The sequence below is a fragment of the Macaca thibetana genome, chromosome 12, assembly GCF_024542745.1.
Source record: "Macaca thibetana thibetana isolate TM-01 chromosome 12, ASM2454274v1, whole genome shotgun sequence".
NCBI classification, from domain to species: Eukaryota; Metazoa; Chordata; class Mammalia; order Primates; family Cercopithecidae; genus Macaca; species Macaca thibetana.
The window spans coordinates 72,708,829-72,729,487 of NC_065589.1; the positions used below are offsets into that span (position 1 = coordinate 72,708,829).

General features: G+C 42.0%; 1 protein-coding gene across 1 annotated transcript in view; it reads right to left on the reverse strand.

Moving 5' to 3' along the window:
* Positions 1-20,659, reverse strand: part of MYO3B (myosin IIIB) — a 498,102-nt gene that overhangs the window by 461,043 nt on the left and 16,400 nt on the right. Inside the window, exons 2-3 of the mRNA XM_050751472.1 lie at positions 11,626-11,809; positions 10,732-10,866 (exon numbers count right to left, since the gene is read on the reverse strand). Coding sequence (XP_050607429.1) covers positions 10,732-10,866; positions 11,626-11,809 — 319 coding nt within the window. The remainder of the gene's footprint in view (positions 1-10,731; positions 10,867-11,625; positions 11,810-20,659) is intronic.

A 20,659-nucleotide genomic window follows, 5' to 3' on the forward strand; every position in this document is an offset into this window, starting at 1 on the left:
AGGGTATGCTTCCCTTTAAGGAGTCAAGCTCGACTTGCAGAGCTGATAAAAGCCCCTCGGGAAAACTGGCCTCACACCCTTATCTATGTAGTACCTGTATAGGCTTCTTGACCTGTGGTAAGCAAAGACTGTCACTTTATGACAGGACCAGGAGCTCTAAGTTTATCTTGGGACCTTAAGAGGAGAGGATCACCCAACTCACAGGTATTTGAGGATACTAACCCATGGCTGTGCTCAGCTGTAAAAGGTCTTACCTGAAATTCCTTGTGGAACAGAGTTCCATCAAAGCCAATCTAAAAGGCCTATATAGAAACAATTATTCTTGCTGTACTTTATGCAAATAATCAGGTCAAGTATAAGACTAAAGTCTATTTTGCGAACAACTCAGTCCTATCATGATTTTTTTTTAAACAAAAAATGAGGACTGGAGAGACAGAAATTATGTTTCAAAACTTATCATACATTTGTCATTAAATTATAGACTCATTAGTTGTTTTTAAGTTTTTGCCTACATTTTAGACTAACCCTGCTTGTTCTTGTGAACCAACCAGGAATCTCCAGCTACAGCTTAGAAAGAATAAAAGGGATGGGTGATGTAAAAACCTGGATCAAAATTCTAGTTCTGAGCAATTATCCTGCAAATCCTGCCAGGTGATGGGTATAAATAGGGTGCCCATCACCCAGAGGTTTCCTTCTTGGGAAAGTAAGACCAAGGGAGCTAACCAAAGCCAAGCCCCATGCACCCAGATCTTCGCAAGCATAACTATAGCCACCAGTTATCTGGGCATGTCACAAGACATCCTTTTCTCTCCCTTGTTGGAGGACTCAGTTCCACAGCTTCACCTTAGCATTTGGCTTATGATATGGAGTCCATGCAACACCCCCTCTCAGAGGCACATTTTTGTCCCAGACTCAATTCCAAGCTTCAAGTCAAAGCCCTAGGAAAGAAAACTGGATCTGAGGGATCCAGAGGTAGATGATAATGGAAGTTAAAAGGCATAGCACAGGTGAACATGACTGATTCCTGCCAATTAAGCCAAGCTTCCCATTTCACGGATAAAGGTCATGCTACTATCCATGGCAGAAATGAGGTCTAGGAAATTCAAAGGCTACTGACAGGAGGGGAGACAGGGCATACGTAGTTAAGAATGGATACTCCCAGCCCCTAGACCCCCTTTTAACAAGGGGGAAGGCTGCTTTGACACCATGAGCAGTATTCTGTCATGGTCGCTGGAACTTGGGGATACAAGGGTGGAGGAAAGAAAGAGGAATGGCTCACTTTCTGTCCCTCACATACCCCAGGTATTTGCTAGGAAGAGAAGGGAACCAGGGATGCCTTGCTCTCCTCTTTCTAGATGAGTAGCCATTCATCTTCAGTCTGTACCCCTTTCGAATGCATCCTGAACCCCTGGGACTCCTTTGAGAAAAAAAAATTTTTTTTCTCTTCTTCTCTTCACTGATAGGTAATTGTCTCTCTGTACTATGGGACACTTCCCTCAGATGCATCCTTCAAACTAGGAAGAGTTAATTTCCCAAACCTTAGACTGGTTGGCTTAGGATTGGGCTCAGGAGAAGGGAACCCAAAAGCCTGACATGCTGGCAGAAGGGTAAAAGGTTTTTTTGTTTTGTTTTGTTTTTTTTACCAGTTGGGCTTTTGGCCTCCCTCTTCCTGTGCAAACATAAAAGGCCTCAAGACTTTTGAGCTAGCCTTAGCCCTCGCCCCCGTTTCGTTTTAATACATGTTTTCTAATAACCCAGTTTGTCTCTTCTCACCTTCATGCCATCAAACTCCAAATGGTCATGCAACCGGAGCCTCAGATGATGGCCCTTTTGGCTGGGAACCCTTAGATAGGCCTCTGGGGGAGATCTGACTGCTGTTTTCCCAAAAGAGCACCCCCTGCCAGCAGGAAGCAGTTAAGAGTGGTCTTCATCCTTACCCTTATCCTTATTCTAATGGCAGTTAGATGGACTTCTTTAGATGAGGGAATGAGACAGCCAAATGCCTAGGCAAATAAAAAGGGGTCCCTGGAGAATCTCTGACCTGCCCTACAAGTGTTTACATCTGTTGCTTTTGTGCAGATGAGGGAACCTGCCCAGGGCTTGTCTGGGCATGCCCACAGCAAACCGGAGCACACAGGCACACTGGGGAAAATGGGTGGAGCTACAGCCATGGGGAATCCCTGCCTTATGCAGGGGAGCACTCTGCTCTCTTCGGCTCATGTGGTGACCTGGGAAGCCATCAGTGAGGTAGAGGGCCTGTTAGTGGGGCTCCATCTCACTTTTCTGAGTTTTTTCTTTTTTTTCCTTTTTGCCCAGTAAATTCTGCCCCTCACCCTTCTATGTGTCCACAAACCTGATCTTTTCTGGGCATGGGACAAGAACCTAGCTTTGGCTGAATTAAGGAGAAAGTTCTGCAACAGTATCCTTGACCTTATCAAGGTGTGTGTTATCAAGGTAAAATCCTTACTTTAAAGCCCTAGGTTTCCTCTTGGCACTTAGGCTGCAATTTGGGAAATTTGGGAAATAATTAACTAGTGAACAGCAGGTGATTCCCTGCATTGTGGCTGCTTAAGTCAGCTTACTTTTTTTTTTTTTTTTTGAAACAGAGTCCAGTTTTTTGTTTTGTTTTTTGAGACAGGGTCTGGTTCTTGTTGCCCAGGCAAGAGTGTAGTGGCGCAATCTCAGCTCACTGCAACCTCTGCCTCCCAGTCTCAAGCCAGTCTCCCACTTCAGCCTTCTGAGTAGCTGGGACTACAGGTGCATGCCACCACACCCAGCTAATTGTTTTATTCTTATAGAGATGAGATTTTGCATGTTGCCCAGGCTGGTCTCCAACTCCTGAGCTCAAGTGATCCACCCCCCTCAGCCTCCCAAAGTGCCAGTATTACAGGTGTGAACCACTGTGTCTGGCTTTTCTTAAGAAAGGAAAACTGAGGAAGCACAGATTAACAGCTTCCCTGAAAGAAGATAACTTTTATCAAGATAATAATACATTAGGATCTATTCAACTCTAATTATGGAGCTCTGCAACATTTTAATAAAGGGTGAACAGATGTTTTTACTTGACATGTATATCAGTCCCTGCTACATACTTGGCAGATACCTTGCAGACATATTAAAAATCAAGATAGCCTAGAACTGATGTTTTCACCATACAATAGTATGTGACTAAAAATTAATACAGAATTAAGGAATCTTTAAAACTAGCATAAAATTACTGTCTCAGGAATGACTTAGAATGACTTAGAAGGGACCCTAAAAGCAGTGAAATGCATTGAAGGCTATGATGATTCCTTGAGTTTGGGACTATATTAAGTGACCCTGAAATCCACTGTCTGCCAATTTCAAGTTTAACTTGCAACTCAACACCCATGGCTCTGATGGTGGCCCAAACGTTAAGTGCAAGCATAATGTCTTCCAAAGGATTCTATATTCTTTTGATTCTAACTATGGCTCACATGACTCTGAAAGGACAAATAACATTCAGTATTCACTTTAACACCCTTGAGCACTGAATGCATTTTCGGTGCCATAATTCATAGAACAGTCTTAAAACCTAGGCTGTTGTGAGAGACAAAATGTTTTCAGAATTCCCCAAAATATACTCTACATATCAAGAAACAAAAATTGGATAATTGACCACAGAGTCCACTGATGACCAGGGAAGAACCCAGGACTTGACATAAGGGAAGTTCTCACCTGACAAAAAAAAAAAAAAGAGGAGTCCTTATGGAGTTAGAGGAGATTAAGACTACAAGATTAGAATGAGGATGCTCCCTCTGGGAGGGGCTGTCTGTGTAAGGGGGTAATGATAATAGAAACGTCAGTTTCTTATGATCCTCTTCCCATTTGGAAATCTAAGAGGAGACCTCTTGACAACAAGGGGTGTCCGTGTCAAGTGAAATGAAAGTATGGCATAGTGAGGCAGACCACGCTTGAGATTGTAATAATAGTTTTCTACAGTCTGCTCACAACTTGTAAGACACTCAGAACTTCATGCTCTATTTGGGGACAGGGATAAGGTTAGAGTTTAAATAAGAAGGACAAAGAATGTGAGGACCTCATGACAGGAGGGAGTGTCAGGGACCAGGAACATCAAAGATACCAAAGGGAGAAAATACAGTTTTATTATCACAAGAACTTCATGGTTACCATACAGTTCAGAGGCCTCTGCCCTCACTACCATGGCATCATGTAAGCTTGTACTTGTACCCAGATCCAGATGCCACCCAGGGAAAAGGAAGAGGAAAGAGGGAGAGAAGAAGCCCTATAAAACTGAGTACTTACCCAAACGACTAAGCCTTGAACCGGACAGGGAAAATTGGATATAAACACTGGAATATGCCACTCCACAAAGAAGTCACTCAAGTGGACTTAAGTTTAACAAAATGGGTTAGAATCAGTTGCCTCCTTTCGTCAGGCTGGGGGCTCAAGAACCCAGTTTAGTTCAGTTAGTGAGAAGAAAGTCCCCTCTTTGTTCTCAATAGTTTGTGAATGTCCAGTTTATTACCTATTACTCAATCATGAATATGACAAAATCTCTAGCCTCAAAGAGGTCACTGCCCAGTAATGGACATATGAGTAATTACAGTGTGGAATGTGGAAGCAGGGCTGTGCCTAGTGTAGTGTGGTGGCACCAAAGAAGGAAGAGTGAACTCTGCTGAGGGAGGGCAAAGAGGGAGGGCAAAGACAGTCTAGGAAAACTTTCCAGAGGATGTAACATTTACAAGGTGGTTGAAGGACAAATGGATTTTGGGCAGGTGGGCAAGAAGGGAAAGAAGATGCTGTGAAAAGGAACACGGAGACATCTTGTGCAAATGTAGGGGACATGAAAGAATGAGGGGGAGTGTGCATATGAGTGTGCATGTGAATGATGAGTTTTCTAAATACTCTACTATTGTTGGGACAAAGGGTGCCAGAATTGTGGGGCAGGGAGATGGAGAAAGAAGGCCAATGACAGGGAATGACAGGTATGCCCTGCCAAGGAGTATGGGCTTTATTGTAATATACTACATATACTACTCATATAATATATACCCATATACTACCCATATCATATATACCCATATACTACCCATATCATATATACCCATATACTACCCATATCATATATACCCATATACTACCCATATAATATTCTATGTATATAATACCATGATATATCACTAGACAAAAAAGGGAAACTATTAACAGATTTTAGGCAGGAGGTCTCAATGTTCAGATTGCCATTCTAGAAAAATGACTTGGTCGGCAGATTGGAGGATGGACAGAAGACACCACCAGGAACTGGAGTATCCATTAGAAGATATTGAGGTCATCAAGGAAGGCAGGGTCAAAAAGTCATGAGGATAAAAGGAAGGGAGAGATTAGGAAAACTTTTTTTGAGATAGAAATGACAGGAATTTCTGACCAGCCACATGTGAAAGATGAGGAAGAGACAGAGTCTAGGGAAACTGCGAGAATTAGGAAAATATCAATAGTCTTTGCTCCTCTAAAGCAAAGGCAGTAATAGGGATTCAAAGCATGAGAGAACCTTCATCAGGACCACTCCCCACCCTAGCTCATATCTCAGGGAGGCACAGGCTTTCTTGCATTGCAAGTATGCTATTAAAATTGTACTGAGGGAAATTTTAAGTTAAATGCTGGCTGATGATCCAAGAAAATGCAACCCTGGAATTTTCCCCTGACACCTCATTTTGGTCTCTCTCCCCGCCGGACTTTAAGTGTGACCATTTTTGCAACAAAGGCCTCTTCAGCAATATTTTATATAGGTAGCCAACTTACAAACTTTATTTGTAACTCTAGAACCTATGAAGGGATTAAGAGTAGCTATTTGTCAGCAGGATCAAAACTCAGCTATGGATTTAAAAACAACAAAGGAATCTTACCCAACCAGTGCTTTTTGTTCACTAAATGTCAGAGTATAAGAGCTGTCTGACTTCCCAGAACTCACAGAAACATATAATTAAACTGCTCAGGACACTTTTAAAGGAAGCTGTCCTGTGAAGTTGATAAGTCCACCAGCAAGGTTTTCAAGGGCAGCCTATGGGTTATAGAAAAAAAACTGGGCACTTGGATATAAAAAAAAGAAAGCAGGTATACACTGACAACTGTCTAATCAGAATAAATGTTCAGTGAAATGGGTTGAACGTTTTAAAAGCATGACAAAGAATTATATTTAAATGCATCAAGTAAAATAATCCCTTTAGAATTGTAAGAAGGCAACCAAGCCTCCCACCCCAGCCCTGAGGGTTGGCACAGCAGCCCTTTATTCCCACCCAACTCTGTCAGCCACCAGATTCAAATACAGAAGTGTGTTTTCATTCCTGCAGTTCCTCCCTACACCCTCAGCATTCAGGAAATGTGGCAGCTGAATGCATCTAGAATTTAATGAGCATTTTGCTCCAAACCAAGAAAAATAGAAAAATCATTTACATTCCACATCTATTTTCCAAAACGTCATTGAATATTGATTCAATCACAGTATGTGCATTTGCTAAGACAGTCATAATTTCAAGCAATGAAATGTTCCTTGCTCAATAAGCCATCAACTTTCTTCCACATTATTAAAGAACGGCCCATGCAACACAATCACCAGACCTGGACTCCAACGTTCAAGTAGATTCTGTATGAGCATGCTGCTTTGACCTAGTCAGTTTGCAGAATTAAGAGGAATTTCTTTTGGGTGCCCCTTTGTTCAGTAGACTTTGTGTTTTAAGGGTGTTGGGTTCTACAGATAACATAAAGGAAAAGTCAAAGATAGTCAAAATTACTGTAGAAAATCCCTTAGGAAGTATCATGTTGGACACTGTCCACCTCTCAGTAATTTCAGAACAGCACATTTTTTCCTCCTGTGTTGGACAAATCATGTTTATTTTACTGAAAGCCAGCTAAAGTCACTGACTTGCCACAAGACCAATGAATACTGTGTCACTTGAAACTCTCGAGCTTCTATCAGAGTGGAGAGATGCTCATACCACGAGAGGGAAGTGGGCCCTGAGAGTGACCTCCCATCTCATTCTCTTTCCGGGGCACATCCTTATTGAATAGAGCCAAGAGTGGGTAGAATCACTCCCACGCCTCAGCCTCTTAACTGTCTCCCTTTTGAACACATATAATATATGTTTGTAGGATGCAATGCTGTTCCATTTCAAAGTCCTTCCCTTCTCCAGTCTCAAGTTTTCTGTGCCTTCATCCTGGCTCCCAGCATTCCAGTGTCTCTCACTCTGGAACCCATTGAGTCAGTGTTCAATGCTGCAGTACTTTCTAACCACTTCTGCCCAATCAAAATCCACCAGTCCTACGTTTGAGTCCATCAGAGTATGACTAAGACCCTGATTTGTTAACCTGATAAACTTAATTCATGACACAGTATCAACAGGTGAAAATGGTTCGATGTATAGCACTTCCAGTGATATTCAGGCCTAGATTATACTTTCTAAAGCCTTGGATAAAAGCAAAACCTGGACAAAGGTCAGTCAGTGGGTCTGTCTGTCTCTCTTTCTCTCTCTCTCAGACCCCTCCCCCATTTTTGCTTTGTCTTTACATATTAGATACTGAACTTATACCGAGATCTCTGAAGGGAAAAAATAGATGTAAAACTAATTCTCATACATGGTTTAAAGAACAAAGTTTTTTGTTTTACTTTCCAGCCTCATTTACCAGTACTCCAAACCATTTCTTTTAAGTAGAACACTTGATTCATGATGAAATTAAGTTTCTACCTGCCAAAGATTTTACACTAAAAGGAAAAAGAAAATATAGTTCATGCCTTAGCTACCACATGTTAGGTATTTTTTTCTGAGTATCATGTTTTTCTTAAAGGTCTAATTTATTAATATGTATATCATTTAGGTGAAAGACAGACTTATAGATTTTTTAAAATGTAATATTCACTTAAAATGCATTCACAGATTTTCCAAAACACTATTATGTATGTGTGTTTTCTCTCCATATCTTTCCAATATAGTAGGTGTCTATCATGAAAGAGAGCTTTTGTTTGCTTTCTACTAACAATTAGTAATGAATTTCAGAAAATGACATTTTTATTTGCTTTTGTTTTCAGAGTTGTGGTGATTTAAGGGGATTATTAATAACATTTTTCTATCCTCTAGAATTGCTCTGTGAAATAGTTTCTCACTTGTCCTTTCATCGAGTCAGGCAAATAAAGAGCAAAGGCAACATAAATTTAATCTTAATATACAAGATGAGGAGAACAATATTAAACAGATCATAATTTTTTTGTGTGAGTCCCCTAAAGCATGCCTTAAAAAGCTGCAGAGGGAACAAAATAGGGTACTGTGTGGACTGTCGTTGCCATCCAGCTCTGTGTGTGTGGTCAGGAAGTGCCATGATCCCAGCTAGAGATTTCACATCTGTGTTTCCATGAGCCAATGGACAGTATCACAGGAGCAGCTGCACATGGTGAAAGAAAATGTGCTGAAATGTGCTTTTCCTTCCAGTTCTGCCATGCAACCAATTATGTGACCATAGGCAAGTTACTCACCTCTCTGGGCCTCTGTCCCTCATCTGAAGGCTAGGAGACTGAATAGGGAGGCTTCTGCCGGTATTAGGAGTCTAGGAATTCCTGTGCTTCTCTAAGACTATTGGAGGCACTGAATGCACATGACCATCTAGCAGCCTGGTTTAGACTGCCCATCCTGGGACAGAAAAGACTGAGGACATCCAGCATCTCATATCACCCACTTTGGCATGGATCGAAACAACCAGCAAAAGTCATAAATTACAGCATAATGTATTGCAGAGGTATGAATAATTCAGTGTCTTAGGGCAGCCTCATTATCGTGGTCACCCTGAAAAAGCTAGAAACAGTTGGCAAGGGAGCACCTGCACAGGGCTCAGCTCATAGTTCTGGGCTCTTTCTCATCTTTCAAGGCCATGTGTGACCTTCCTGGCTGCTTTGGCCATACCTGAGGTGCCATGCCTGAGAGTCACTCCTCATCAGGAAGGACATTCATTCACCAGGTGGCCTCAGGTATGAGCAGCCCACCTGCCTGCCTGGTTGCATGGAGAGAAGGCTCCTTTTTAGGCCCTCGAAAATTCCTGAAAGTTTCAGTTCTCTCTGTTTGATGCAGAGCCTTTTTTAGTCAGGAGTTAAAAATGAGCAGAAACTGCGGTTCCTTGGTCACTGTACTTCCATTACTAAGTCACAATGAGGTTTAAAACACAGAAGTCTTACAGAGCTGAAGACAAATATAATCAGAGACCCCAGGAACAATACTTTATCATTTCCAAATAGCATTGTTAAAGAGCTTCATGGGCAAGATAAAATCCTAATATTGTTGGAGTGGGGGTTGGAGAGTTAATAAAACCCCAAAGAAGTGTGTTATATGACTTAACCAGTCAACTAAAGGAACAAAGATAATCAGAAAACCAAAATCCCTTACATCTTTATATTCTGAGGAAGGCAACTGATGTGACAGAAATAAATTCAAATCAGTTTCCCTGCAGATTATCCCATTTGAATATAACAAATCAATTCCCCAAACATGGTTGTCATGGCAGCCAGTACATATTGTCCCAGGCTCAGGCCCTCCCAGAGCCAGAAACATGTGGATAAGAGGTACCAGACAGTGAAGTGAGGGCTGGTTTCTCCCCTGGTACTTCTCAAGGCTTCCACTTGTGTCCACACAGTGCTGGGTCACCTATGTGACCTCAGGCATGGAGGCATGAGCTGGTTCAGTGGTCAGAGCCCAGAACAAAACAGGGTAGGCCTAGTGAGAATGTGGCAATAGACCTGTCCTAATGTGTTAATTCATGTATCATCATTATTTTCCTTGTCATTTTAGTTTCATAGGGAATTGTATTTGTTCAGAATTGACTCTTTTGCACCCAGATGCACACATTCATTCCCATTAATAACTGAAAACTGACCCTGAGAATTGTGTATGGAAGGTTTGTTGGAGAAAAAAAATGCAGGGCTATAGTGGATACAGTGTTGTTCCCTTCAGATTCCCTCTTCACAGTGGATGCTGCCAGAAATATCAACAGCTCCCAGTCCTCAGCTGCACCCCTCACCCGAGTTGGCATCCACTTCAGAGAACTGACTCCGCCAAAGTCACGCTCCTTCCCGGGGTGGCATGCAGCCAATGACGGCGGATGTGGAGATACAATTCAGCACAACATTCCAAAAACTTCCCAGCTCTCCATTTCCCAGAGGACCAGCTTAGGCCTCTGTTATAACCATATTGCTGTTCAGTGTCTCCCTTGCTTGATTCTACCTTCCTCACTTTTTTCTAGGTCTACCTCTGGTAAGAACTCTTCAACAAACTTTCCATACACAATTCTCAGAGTCAGTTTTCAGGAAACCCAATCTAAAATGAGGACTAATGAACGTGAGTGGGCAAATCCAAACTTGGCAAGCCAAGTAAACCTTGGGTTAACAATTTTTGAAAATGATTTGCAATCGATTCAAACATGTTTACAATTAAATGTTAGGGAAGAAAATTTTTTCAATTATATTCCTATATTCACCCTGTACTAGAATAAAAGATTATTAAACCTCTGAAGCAGAGAAACAAAAATACCTTTAGCATATGGCCTCCCTGTAAGAACTGTGGAGGAGAACGTCACATCTGGTGAGGTACCTGTGACATGCAGGAGGGACCTACTCCTCAAATGTGTACCTTAAAACACCTTCTAGGTAATAAAGCATCTGTTGGCGTCTGGCACTCTGTTCAAATCACTGGTTACCCAATGGGAGCCTCTTACCTCCAGGACCAGCCACAGCTGTCCCCCTACACAGTGATCCGCTTTGTAAAACATCCCATAAAACTTTACAACATTGGGATGATTAGGAAGGAACTGCAAAATGTTGTATTCTGCCTCAATTTCTTCATCCATATCCTAAACAGGGTAGAAAAATGCAAGCTGGATTAAATCTAATATGTAAAGGTTACAGATATGATATCATGCTCAAGTACTTAGTAAAACATATTTACTAGGTATTTTCAATCTCATTACCATATCTTCAAAATATCTAACAATGGACATTCAGATATCAACCTATACCTTCTATTATTACATGATTACATTCTATTATTACAACCTATACCTTCGATTATTACCTAATTATTTTATCTATAGTGTTTGTGATATTCTTTTTTCTTTAATAATACTATCACAAATATCTGTTTTATTGAAAAGTCTGAATTTTCAAAGCAGTTAAGGAGAAGTTGCTTGAAGGGACCTAACACAGAATAGGACATGTAAAACCTCACTGTGCAAAACAGCATACAGCATTATAACCTCGGTGCTCTAAAATAAGATGTCAGCCTAAGATGATCAAATCTCACAAGCCTGGGTCACTTTGTAACTTACGGAAAGACCAGGTAGTAAAACATATCATTGTTTCCAAGAGAATAACTTTTGAAGATCCCAGTGGTCCCAAACCAAAACAACAGTAAAATGGACAAGAAACAAAAGTCAAGGGAAGCTTTAACTCCAAGTGGAGTCCCTTCATTCAGAGAAGCTGACAAATCATGACCCATTTTGAGATTTCATGCCAGGTTTCATGAAAATTAAACCTAAAATCAAGAAAAGAAGTTGAAAACTTAGTGTGCATAAAACACCAAATTCTGGTTATAATTTACAACTGTTACTTACACTGATTGGATCCAGAATTTTCACTGCAGCCAGGCTCCCATCTCTCTTGTTAGTTACCTTGTAGACCTTGCCATAGGTGCCTTTACCAATGGTCTCTATAATTTCCCAGGTGTCCGTGGGATCTGGAAGTGATTCAAGTCCAAGCATCATAGGATTATAGTGAAATAATCCATACAGATGTTTCCTGGTAGGGAGAATAATTTGTTATGTGCAACAGATCACAGAACTGGGGGCAGTGAACTTTTGAAACAAAAAGATTTTTATTTCTAAACCAGCAACCTAGTGTTACTTTGTATTTTCTTCCTCTATGTTAAATTTTTTGAAAAAGAACTTGAACCCTCCTTAAGAAATGGTAATAAAAGATAGAGTCGAGGAGTAGCATGGTTCTGAAACATCCTAAAAACATGATTCTAAAACTGGAAATTATGTACACACCACAGGAGAGAGTAAAACGGCCAAAGAGGATATTCTGGTCATGATTGGACAGTTGTCTTGATAGGCTGCTGAATGGTGGCTGCTGCCAGGGAAAGTGGCTGAAAACAGTAAGTCTAACACCTTTGTCCCTAGGTTATGGTAACCTTGATGAGGGCTCCCTGATAGCCACTGGAAGCTAATCCCCAACATCTGTGTACAAAGTCTGGGCTGCTAAGAAGGAGGTTTGGTGCATGTACCAAGCATTAGTCAGTGTACAACACATATTGCTGCATAGGTCTTGGGGCCTACAAACATTAGCCACGCTCAGACCTCATCCATACAATAATACCTAGTGTGGGAATCACACTGAGGGGTTAACCAGGAGCAGCAAACTCACTTTGCCTTAGTAGTACTCTATTTAATAAGGACACAGATCTTTGGAGTTTGAGTAAGTATCAACAGCAAGCTTGGCAGGCAAAGTCAACCAAAACTGATCCCAAGAAAAATCCTCTCCAAGTTCGGTTGCTCTCAGGCTGGGTGTGAGGTCCCATCTCTGGTTTGCTTCTAAACCCCAGAGGAGGGACAATCAGGCTCCAACAACAAGAGCCACCATATCCAATCCCCACACTGAGGCTTCGTGTCTACCCAGGGTGAGCACTTCTGACTCATGCCGGGCATTCCAATTTGCACTTCTAATTCGAGTTATTTTCTACACTGAATTCTCCCAAAGCAAAGCCTTTGACCTGGCACAAAAATTCACTTCTTTTCTTTACCCTGTCTGATGAGAGCATTTCAAAAACACTGAACACCATTACAATCAAAACACAAAAACAACAACAAAGGGGCCTACAGCCAGTTCAGCACCTTAAGGGCCCAGGCAAAGCCCACTATGGGCTGAGGCGGGATCCTCAGCTGGTCAAACAACCCCTGCCTTTCATGTGCTGGTTTCAAGATTCTCAGGAACTGCAGCCTTTCCGCCTAGCCAGTGTTTTATAAAGTCAGTCTTTTTCACCACGTGCTTCACATCTGTGCCATTATCTGTACATCATCGTGCTATTAGTTACAAAATACTTTTAAATAACTTTCCTTTTCAATTAAATAAATGTCTTTTAAAGGCACTTTATAGTATTATCCTCAATGTAAAACCAGTATCATTTACCATAGATCAAAATTAACTGCAAAAAGATGATTAAAAACACTAAAGAATTATTCAAGCCCAGCCCAATACTGCTGCCCCTGGGCTCCAGCCTAAGGTTACTGTTTTTCTTAAAAGGGGAGATCATTTAGTGATGGAGAGGAATTAAACGCTGGCAAACACTTTTCCCTTGATGTAATCAGAAGACCTGAAAGAGAATTAATTAGCAAAGGAATAACATTTGTCATGGTATGACTCAGTGTTCTTTACTGTGAGATCCCCAAAACCTCTTGACAACCTGAGAACACTGTGCCAGGCTTAGCTTTTATAAGAGCAAAAAGTAGGACCAGCTGGGAGTGCTTGCTGGTCAAGGCCAGATAGAAGAAAGCACCAGAATAAGACTCCATTAGTCTAAATGTCAATACCTTACACTTAAAATATGGCCCCTGTTCCCCATCAGCAGGGATACCTGCACCTGGCCTTAGCACTAGAACACAGTACTGCTCAAGTCAAACTGCCTGCAAAAGCCTGGCCCTGCCTTGGCCAGCATGAGATTTGGGCTGGTTACTCATCTCTGTAAGCCTCAGTTTCTTTACCTGCGTCATGGGGCGGCGGCTGCTAGCTACTTCACAGAGCAGCTATTAGGATAACAGAATCTAGTAAGCATAGTGAGAGCTCAGCAAGTACCATCTGTCATCACAACAGCACAGCACCAAGCTCTGCCTCAGAATAGACAAGGCTTAACAAACACCCTTTTTGTTATATGTCACTTTTAACCACGAACTCAATGAGTTTTGCTCCAGTCAGTTATTAGTTTCAGACACATGGCTGAATTTGTCTGAATCCAGCTACTGAATTCCAATGTGTGCAAATGAAATTAAAACACAGAATGTGGCAGCAGGAGAGGACCTTGGAGGCCACTGAATCAAAACTCCTTTGTTAAATTTATCTCATTAGCATGCGGACACATAAGCAGAGGGAAGTGATGCAGTTCTGGCTGAGGTAGGCTGGGAAATGAAGCACCTGCCCTGTGCCCTCCATGGGAGCCCGATAGGGTGATCAACCATCCGGGTTTGCCTCAAGCTGTTTCTGTTTTAGCACTGAAAGTCCCATGCCTTGCTAAACCTCTCAGAGCAGGGCAAACTGGGACAATGTGCCACCCTAGCTTCTGGGACCTTCCAAGGACATGCACCTCCTCAGAGCGTTTTAAGAAAACCATCAATTAAGCACCCCCACCCCCACCTCACACCCCCCGTTATGGGCTGAACTATGTCCCCTCCCCAAATTCATATGTTGAAGTTCTAACCCCTAGTACCTCAGAATGTGGCCATATTTGGAGATTGAGCCTTTAAAGAGGTATTAAGATAAAATGAGATCATATGGGAGGCCCTAATCCAATACAACTGGTCCTTATAAAAAGAAGAGACAGGGCACAGACAGACACAGACGGAAGATCAAACACATGGAAGCTAAGTGCCCCACAGACCTACTCAACAGCAATCTCTGCTCCTTCTAAATGAGAACAACTCATTCAGAGGATCCAGCTACAGAGGGCACCAATGATGGGTGGGCAGAAGGCAGACCAATCAGGTTCTGCCACCATGTCCATCACATACTCTCTGGGCATCCACAGACAAGGTTAAATAAAGGTGCAACAGAGCAGGTGCACTGCATAACAGCATTGCCTGGCTTCTGTCTTTAAAATCAATACTTGACTCTATAAACTCTCTGAGGATTGATTAAACAGTCATCACAAACAGTAGCAGCTTATACAGGCCTATAAAGGTGGTGATAATCTGGTCTTGGGAGGCAGCTGGAGCAACCCTTTTGACAGCCAAAAAGCTACCTCTGGCCGATGTGTTAACCTTGAGGGTAGACTAAACTTCTGCCTGTGTCTGTGTTTGGGGCATGGCAGAGCTGGGGCTTCATGGAAGTAGTCTGGGTTGACCCGAGAAAGGGTTAGCAGCAGTTTGGAGTGAGAGGGACAATACCTGGAAACTTCAGAACTCTGACCCTCAGAAGTCCCAAGAGAGGCACTTGGTCTTCTTACAGTCCCCAGAAATGGGGGTTTCATGCATTTATTTAGGCATGAAATAAACCAGTAGCCTCAGGAGACTAGAAAATTCAGGTTACACAGGTTACAGGTTCTACATTCATTGAAAGACAAATAGGAGGACTAGGTCTACCTAGGCAGAGGTGGGTAAGGGCAACTGTCTGTGTGTGGGAGGCTCACGTAGTTTGCAAACCAATCAGAAGTCCTACTGGCCCAGATGTGTCTGTGTGTGCAGCTGTTCTAAAATATAGATCTGGTCAACACTCTTTGTTGTTGCATGTTGTAGTATTTTGTAAGTCAATGCCACAAATGTATTTCTCATCAAAGTGCCTACTCTCTCAGAGCAAGATTCTGATGTTCCCCATATTCCTGTGGCACCCAAAACCTTCCACTACCAGGAATGCCAAGTTATTAGCAGGGCAAAGCGGGTATCACCTAGGAAGATATTCCTGGTTAGTAAATAAGAGCAATTGGGTATTAAAGGAATATATTTGCCTATCTTTGCTCACACATCACCAAATATCTAGGAAATACCCAAACTTCTCATTACTTAGGCCACTATCAGATAGATGATAGGTAGGTAGGTAGATTTTTTTTCTTTTTTGTTTTTTGACACAGAGTCTCACTCTGTTGCCCAGGCTGGAGTGCAGTGGCACAATCTAGGCTCAGTGCAATCTCTGCCTCCTGAGTTCCAGCAGTTCTAACTCAGCCTCCCGAGTAGCTGGGACTACAGGCGTGCACCACCATGCCCAGCTAATTTTTGTATTTTTAGTAGAGATGGGGTTTCACCATGTTGGCCAGGCTGGTCTCAAACTCCTGACCTCAGGTAATCCACTGCCTTGGTCTCCCAAAGTGCTGGGATTACAGCTGTGAGCCACCACACCTGGCATGATAGATAATTTAGTAGAATACTTTATCCTTGTGGTACCTTAGAAGTTAAGAACAATTGTGTTTTGCTTGCCTTTATTCTTCTTTCTTTTTAGGAAGCAAACTAAAGGGCAGGGGCTGTATCTCTCTATGGCTCTTGACAAGAACAAATGCACTTAACATGACCTCTCTTTGTGATTAACAACAAAAGGGCTGGTCTTGCACCACCAGAGAACAGCTGAGCTCCAGATCCACTCCCACCGCCACCCCAAGAGAGTGGTAAATTGCCCACATATAAACATCACACTATAATGAGTAGTTTCACATATGGCTGTAAACTGATGTCCCAGCCACTGCTTTATCTTACCAGGATTGAATGTCTACAGACTTCCATCAGAGTGTGGTTTCAATTATCAGCAGAGGACATACTTTAAGCCATGAAATAATCTGTGGTTCAGTTTTGTCAAACATTACACCATAGAGATTTTGGACTCTAGATTTCTAGCATCACAAAAAAGATAGAACATCGAACATTCTGTTTCCTCATGCAAGAACACCTAAGAAACAGATTCGCCAAAAAAATGAAACCTGAATCTGATCAAGCTTTTAGATGGCCAATTTACAGAAACAACAAAGGGCAGGGCAACATGTTAAACACCATGGAGGTCAATAAGCAAAAACTAGACTGTAAGGAACTCTGCAAGACCAATGACCCAATTTCCTCAGAAAATAAATTGCAAATAAAAATAAATAAATGGAAAAGGGTAACCTTGGGATTAAAAGAAGCTTAAAATACATATCAAATGTGAAATAAAGTATGGATTTACACCATCAAGTTAAAAAATTGTAACATTTATGAGATCATTAGAACACTGACTAGTTATCTGATATTAAGAAAGTATAGTTAATTATGTTTTAGTTGTGATAATGATACAGACAGGAGGTAGGGAAATACTGGGTAGAAGAGGATGGTTCCCGGGCAAAGGGCCCACCCTCAAGTCTGGAAACCAGGGCCCTAAATGAGAACAGTTATCCCTGTTTTCCTGCCCAAATGTTGCCTTTTTGACCTTCCTCGCCCCTCCTATTCTGTGCCCAAATAAACCCTAGACCTCTGCTGGTAAAGAAGCAGCTGGACATTGACAGAAGAAGCAACTGAACATTGGACACTATGGATAGATGTGGATTAACTTCAGATGGGATGACTTTGGAGAGGAGCCCAGCCGCAGGCAGCTGGGCCTCAGGGAAAGATCACCTTCTTCCTGCTCCATCCCCTTTCCAGCTCCGCTTCTGCTGAGAGCCACTTCCACTGCTTAATAAAATTCTCCACATTCATCACCTTTCTAAACTTCTGTGTGACCTGATTCTTCCTGGACTCTGGACAAGAATTCAGGATGCACTGGGTGCAGAAACCCAGAAAGGCTGTCACACTGACTCTTCACTGAGCTGTTTAACACCTAAGCTGTCCACAGGCAGCAAAGCTGAAAGAGTATTAATTGTAACACACCCCTAGACACTGCCATGGGGCCGGAGCCCAAAAGAACTTGCCCTGGCCCAGACACCTGCTTGCCTGCGTGCTCCTTCCCATGAGGGGTTGAGCCCAGTGGGTTCCAGTGAGTGAAGTTTGTCACTGCCAGTGCCAAAGTGGCTGGCTGGACCCAGAGCCGGTGCATTCCAGTTCCCACCTGCGAAAGGGTCAAGAGAAATTGATCTTCCATCTCAATAATTGTATTTGTGGTTATGTTTTTTAAAAGTGTCCTTGGGTCTGGCATGGTGGCTCACGCCTGTAATCCCAGCACTTTGAAAGGCTAAGGCAGATGGATCACGAGGTCAGGAGTTTGAGACCAGTCTGGCCAATATAGTGAAACCCTGTCTCCACTAAAAATACAAAAAATTAACCAGGTGTGGTGGTGTGTGCCTGTAATCCCAGCTACTCAGGAGGCTGAGGCAGGAGAATCGTGTGAACCCAGGAGGCAGAAGTTGTAGTGAACCAAGATCGTGTCATTGCCCTCCAGCCCGGGTGACAGTGCGAGATTCCATCTCAAAAAAATAAAAGTGTCCTTATCTTTTAACAATACATAATGAAATGATATGTCTGGAATAACATAGGAAAGAAGAAAATAACAATGGGTACACTTGAAACAACATTGGTCATGTGGGGATAATTATTGGAGCTGAGTATATGGGGTTGCATGATTAGGTTCTGTTTACTTTTGTATGTTTTTCCATTTCCGTAATAAGGTTTTTAAGACATCTGTGTCGTTAACCTGTAACAGTATATATTCTGGTATTCATACCCATGGTGAATCCCATCTCCCCGAAGCATTTCCCCACCACCCCCCTGAAACTACTCTAAAAAGTTACTAAGTCTATGTGGGTGAGCACTTTGCTTGTGTAAGAAACAGTAAACCACTAACATAAGACCAACAAAAACCAACCAGGCGTTTGACTCATATTTCTTCTTTTTTTATCCTCACTCTATGTTAGATAATTTGAGTGAAAAGAAGTAAATATAAAGCACCCACACTCATATTGTCAGAAATTCACCTTCTCGATCCACTTCTTGCTTACTGAAATACAGTCAGTCCCACAATATGGCTGATGTCCCAGCCCAAACTGCCGCTAAATGCAGAGCTATAGTTACGAAAAACTACTGAACTGCTGAATGGTACAAGGAAAATCAATAGTCAGAAGAATACAAATGACTTTCTTCTTCCCGTCCAACTCTTGTTCCTTCCTTCTGAAGGAGGAAAAGAGAAAGAAGATCAACACGCAGAAACTGAGATAAACAAAACCACTCATCACTACAAAGCTGTGTGATTTTTCTCATCCTGTCCCTGAAAAGAAACTGCCCACTGGCATGAAGCTACATCTGCCCAAGGCTAAACAGAGTCACATAAAAGAAGAGAGAAATATGCATTAACTAGCCCTTAAGCAGCCAGTGAAAGGCCTGGAGGGAAAATGAAGAATAGTCTAAAGTGGGCCTTGGGGTTAGCAATAAAAGGAATCAAAAACGAAATTTCACATGGTGCCCTTAAAACTGATGTGTTTAGTGAAGAAGGAAAAAAAAACCTAAAAACAAAGGAGAAAGGTGCTCCTGATAAATTTCTGATCATTCACCTGTATCTTTTCAGAGGCCCTAGGAGCTTATTTCCAACATTAGGTCAAAAGCAATAGATGAACTCAATTCTTCAGGGTTGCAGTGAGCACTAAGCATGCTCAGTCTAACGTGTGGCTGATTCTCCCATGTCTTACTGCTCATTCCTTGCTGCTTTGCCCATCACCTCTTAAGATTAATCAGAAATGATACTTTTTTCAAGGTGACTGTACACCATCTATACTTCTTTCAATAACAGGTCATAAATTAGCCAAAATTTCCATAAGTTATTTATTCATTAAGTTAATAGTTAATAAATGCCAATTTCATTCAAGTTACACTAGGTTCTACCAAAAAATATAAGGAGGAAGAAGAAACTGAGCTCTGCTCTGGAGGTTCCAAATTTGTTTAAAAAAATGTTATGACTTCTGGGATGAGATGGCAAAGTGAAGTCAAGTATCTTCTCTCCCTAAAACAAAATGAATGAACAACACTAAAATGGAAACTTGAAATCCAGCAAACAAATCAAAATATACTAGCAGTAATCAAACAAAAGAAGTGATATAACTTCGTGCCATAATCTTTGAAGAGTAGCAGTCAGTGAAAATGATAGATAGAAGATCCCAGGAATCACACTGCTCAAGCAGTTCACTCTCTTCTCACGAGTGTGATGGGATTTATGATATGGTGAAGGAACAAAATATTGAAAAATCCCAGCAACACTCCCTGTAACTGCCTGATGGGTTCTTCCTGCCTACTGCACAAACAAAATCAATTCATGGCATTGCAGTAAAGAAAGTTTGACATGAGGCCAGCCACACCACGTGGGAGATGGAATTATTACTCAAATCAATCTCCTTGAAAGCTTGAAGGTTAGGGGTTTTTCAAAGGCAGCTTGAAGAAAGGGGTGGGAGTGGCGAGGTACTGGGTACTTGCTGCTGATTGGTTGGGTCAGAGATGAAATCACAGGGAGTTGAAGCTGTCCTCTTGCTCTGTGTTGCTGCTGGGTGGGGCCACAGAAGGAGTTGGTCATCCATGTGGAGCCAGGTGTCAGACATGTCAAAAAAGAAAAACCTGAAAAGATATCTTAAAAGACCAATCCTAGGTTCAAAAATAGTGATGTTATCTCCAGGAGTAATTGGGGAAGTTGCATATCTTGTGACCTCCGAAATAATGGCTGGCAATCAGGTTTGTCTACACCTTAGCAGAATTCAGGCTCCTCTCCTTCTAGCCTGGTGCTCTCTCATTAGCTTTGCAAAGGCAGCTGAGTTTTGGTGAAGGGCTATTATAACTATAAACTAAATGTCTCCTAAAGCTAACCCAGGAATAACTGAAGGCAGCTTGAAGGCTAACGGCACTAGAGGGGTTGGCTAGATCAAATCTCCCCCACTGCCATAATTTTCTCACTGATATAATTTTTGCAAAGGCCATTTCATCTCTATTTAGAGAAAAATAGAGAAGGAAAGACAGC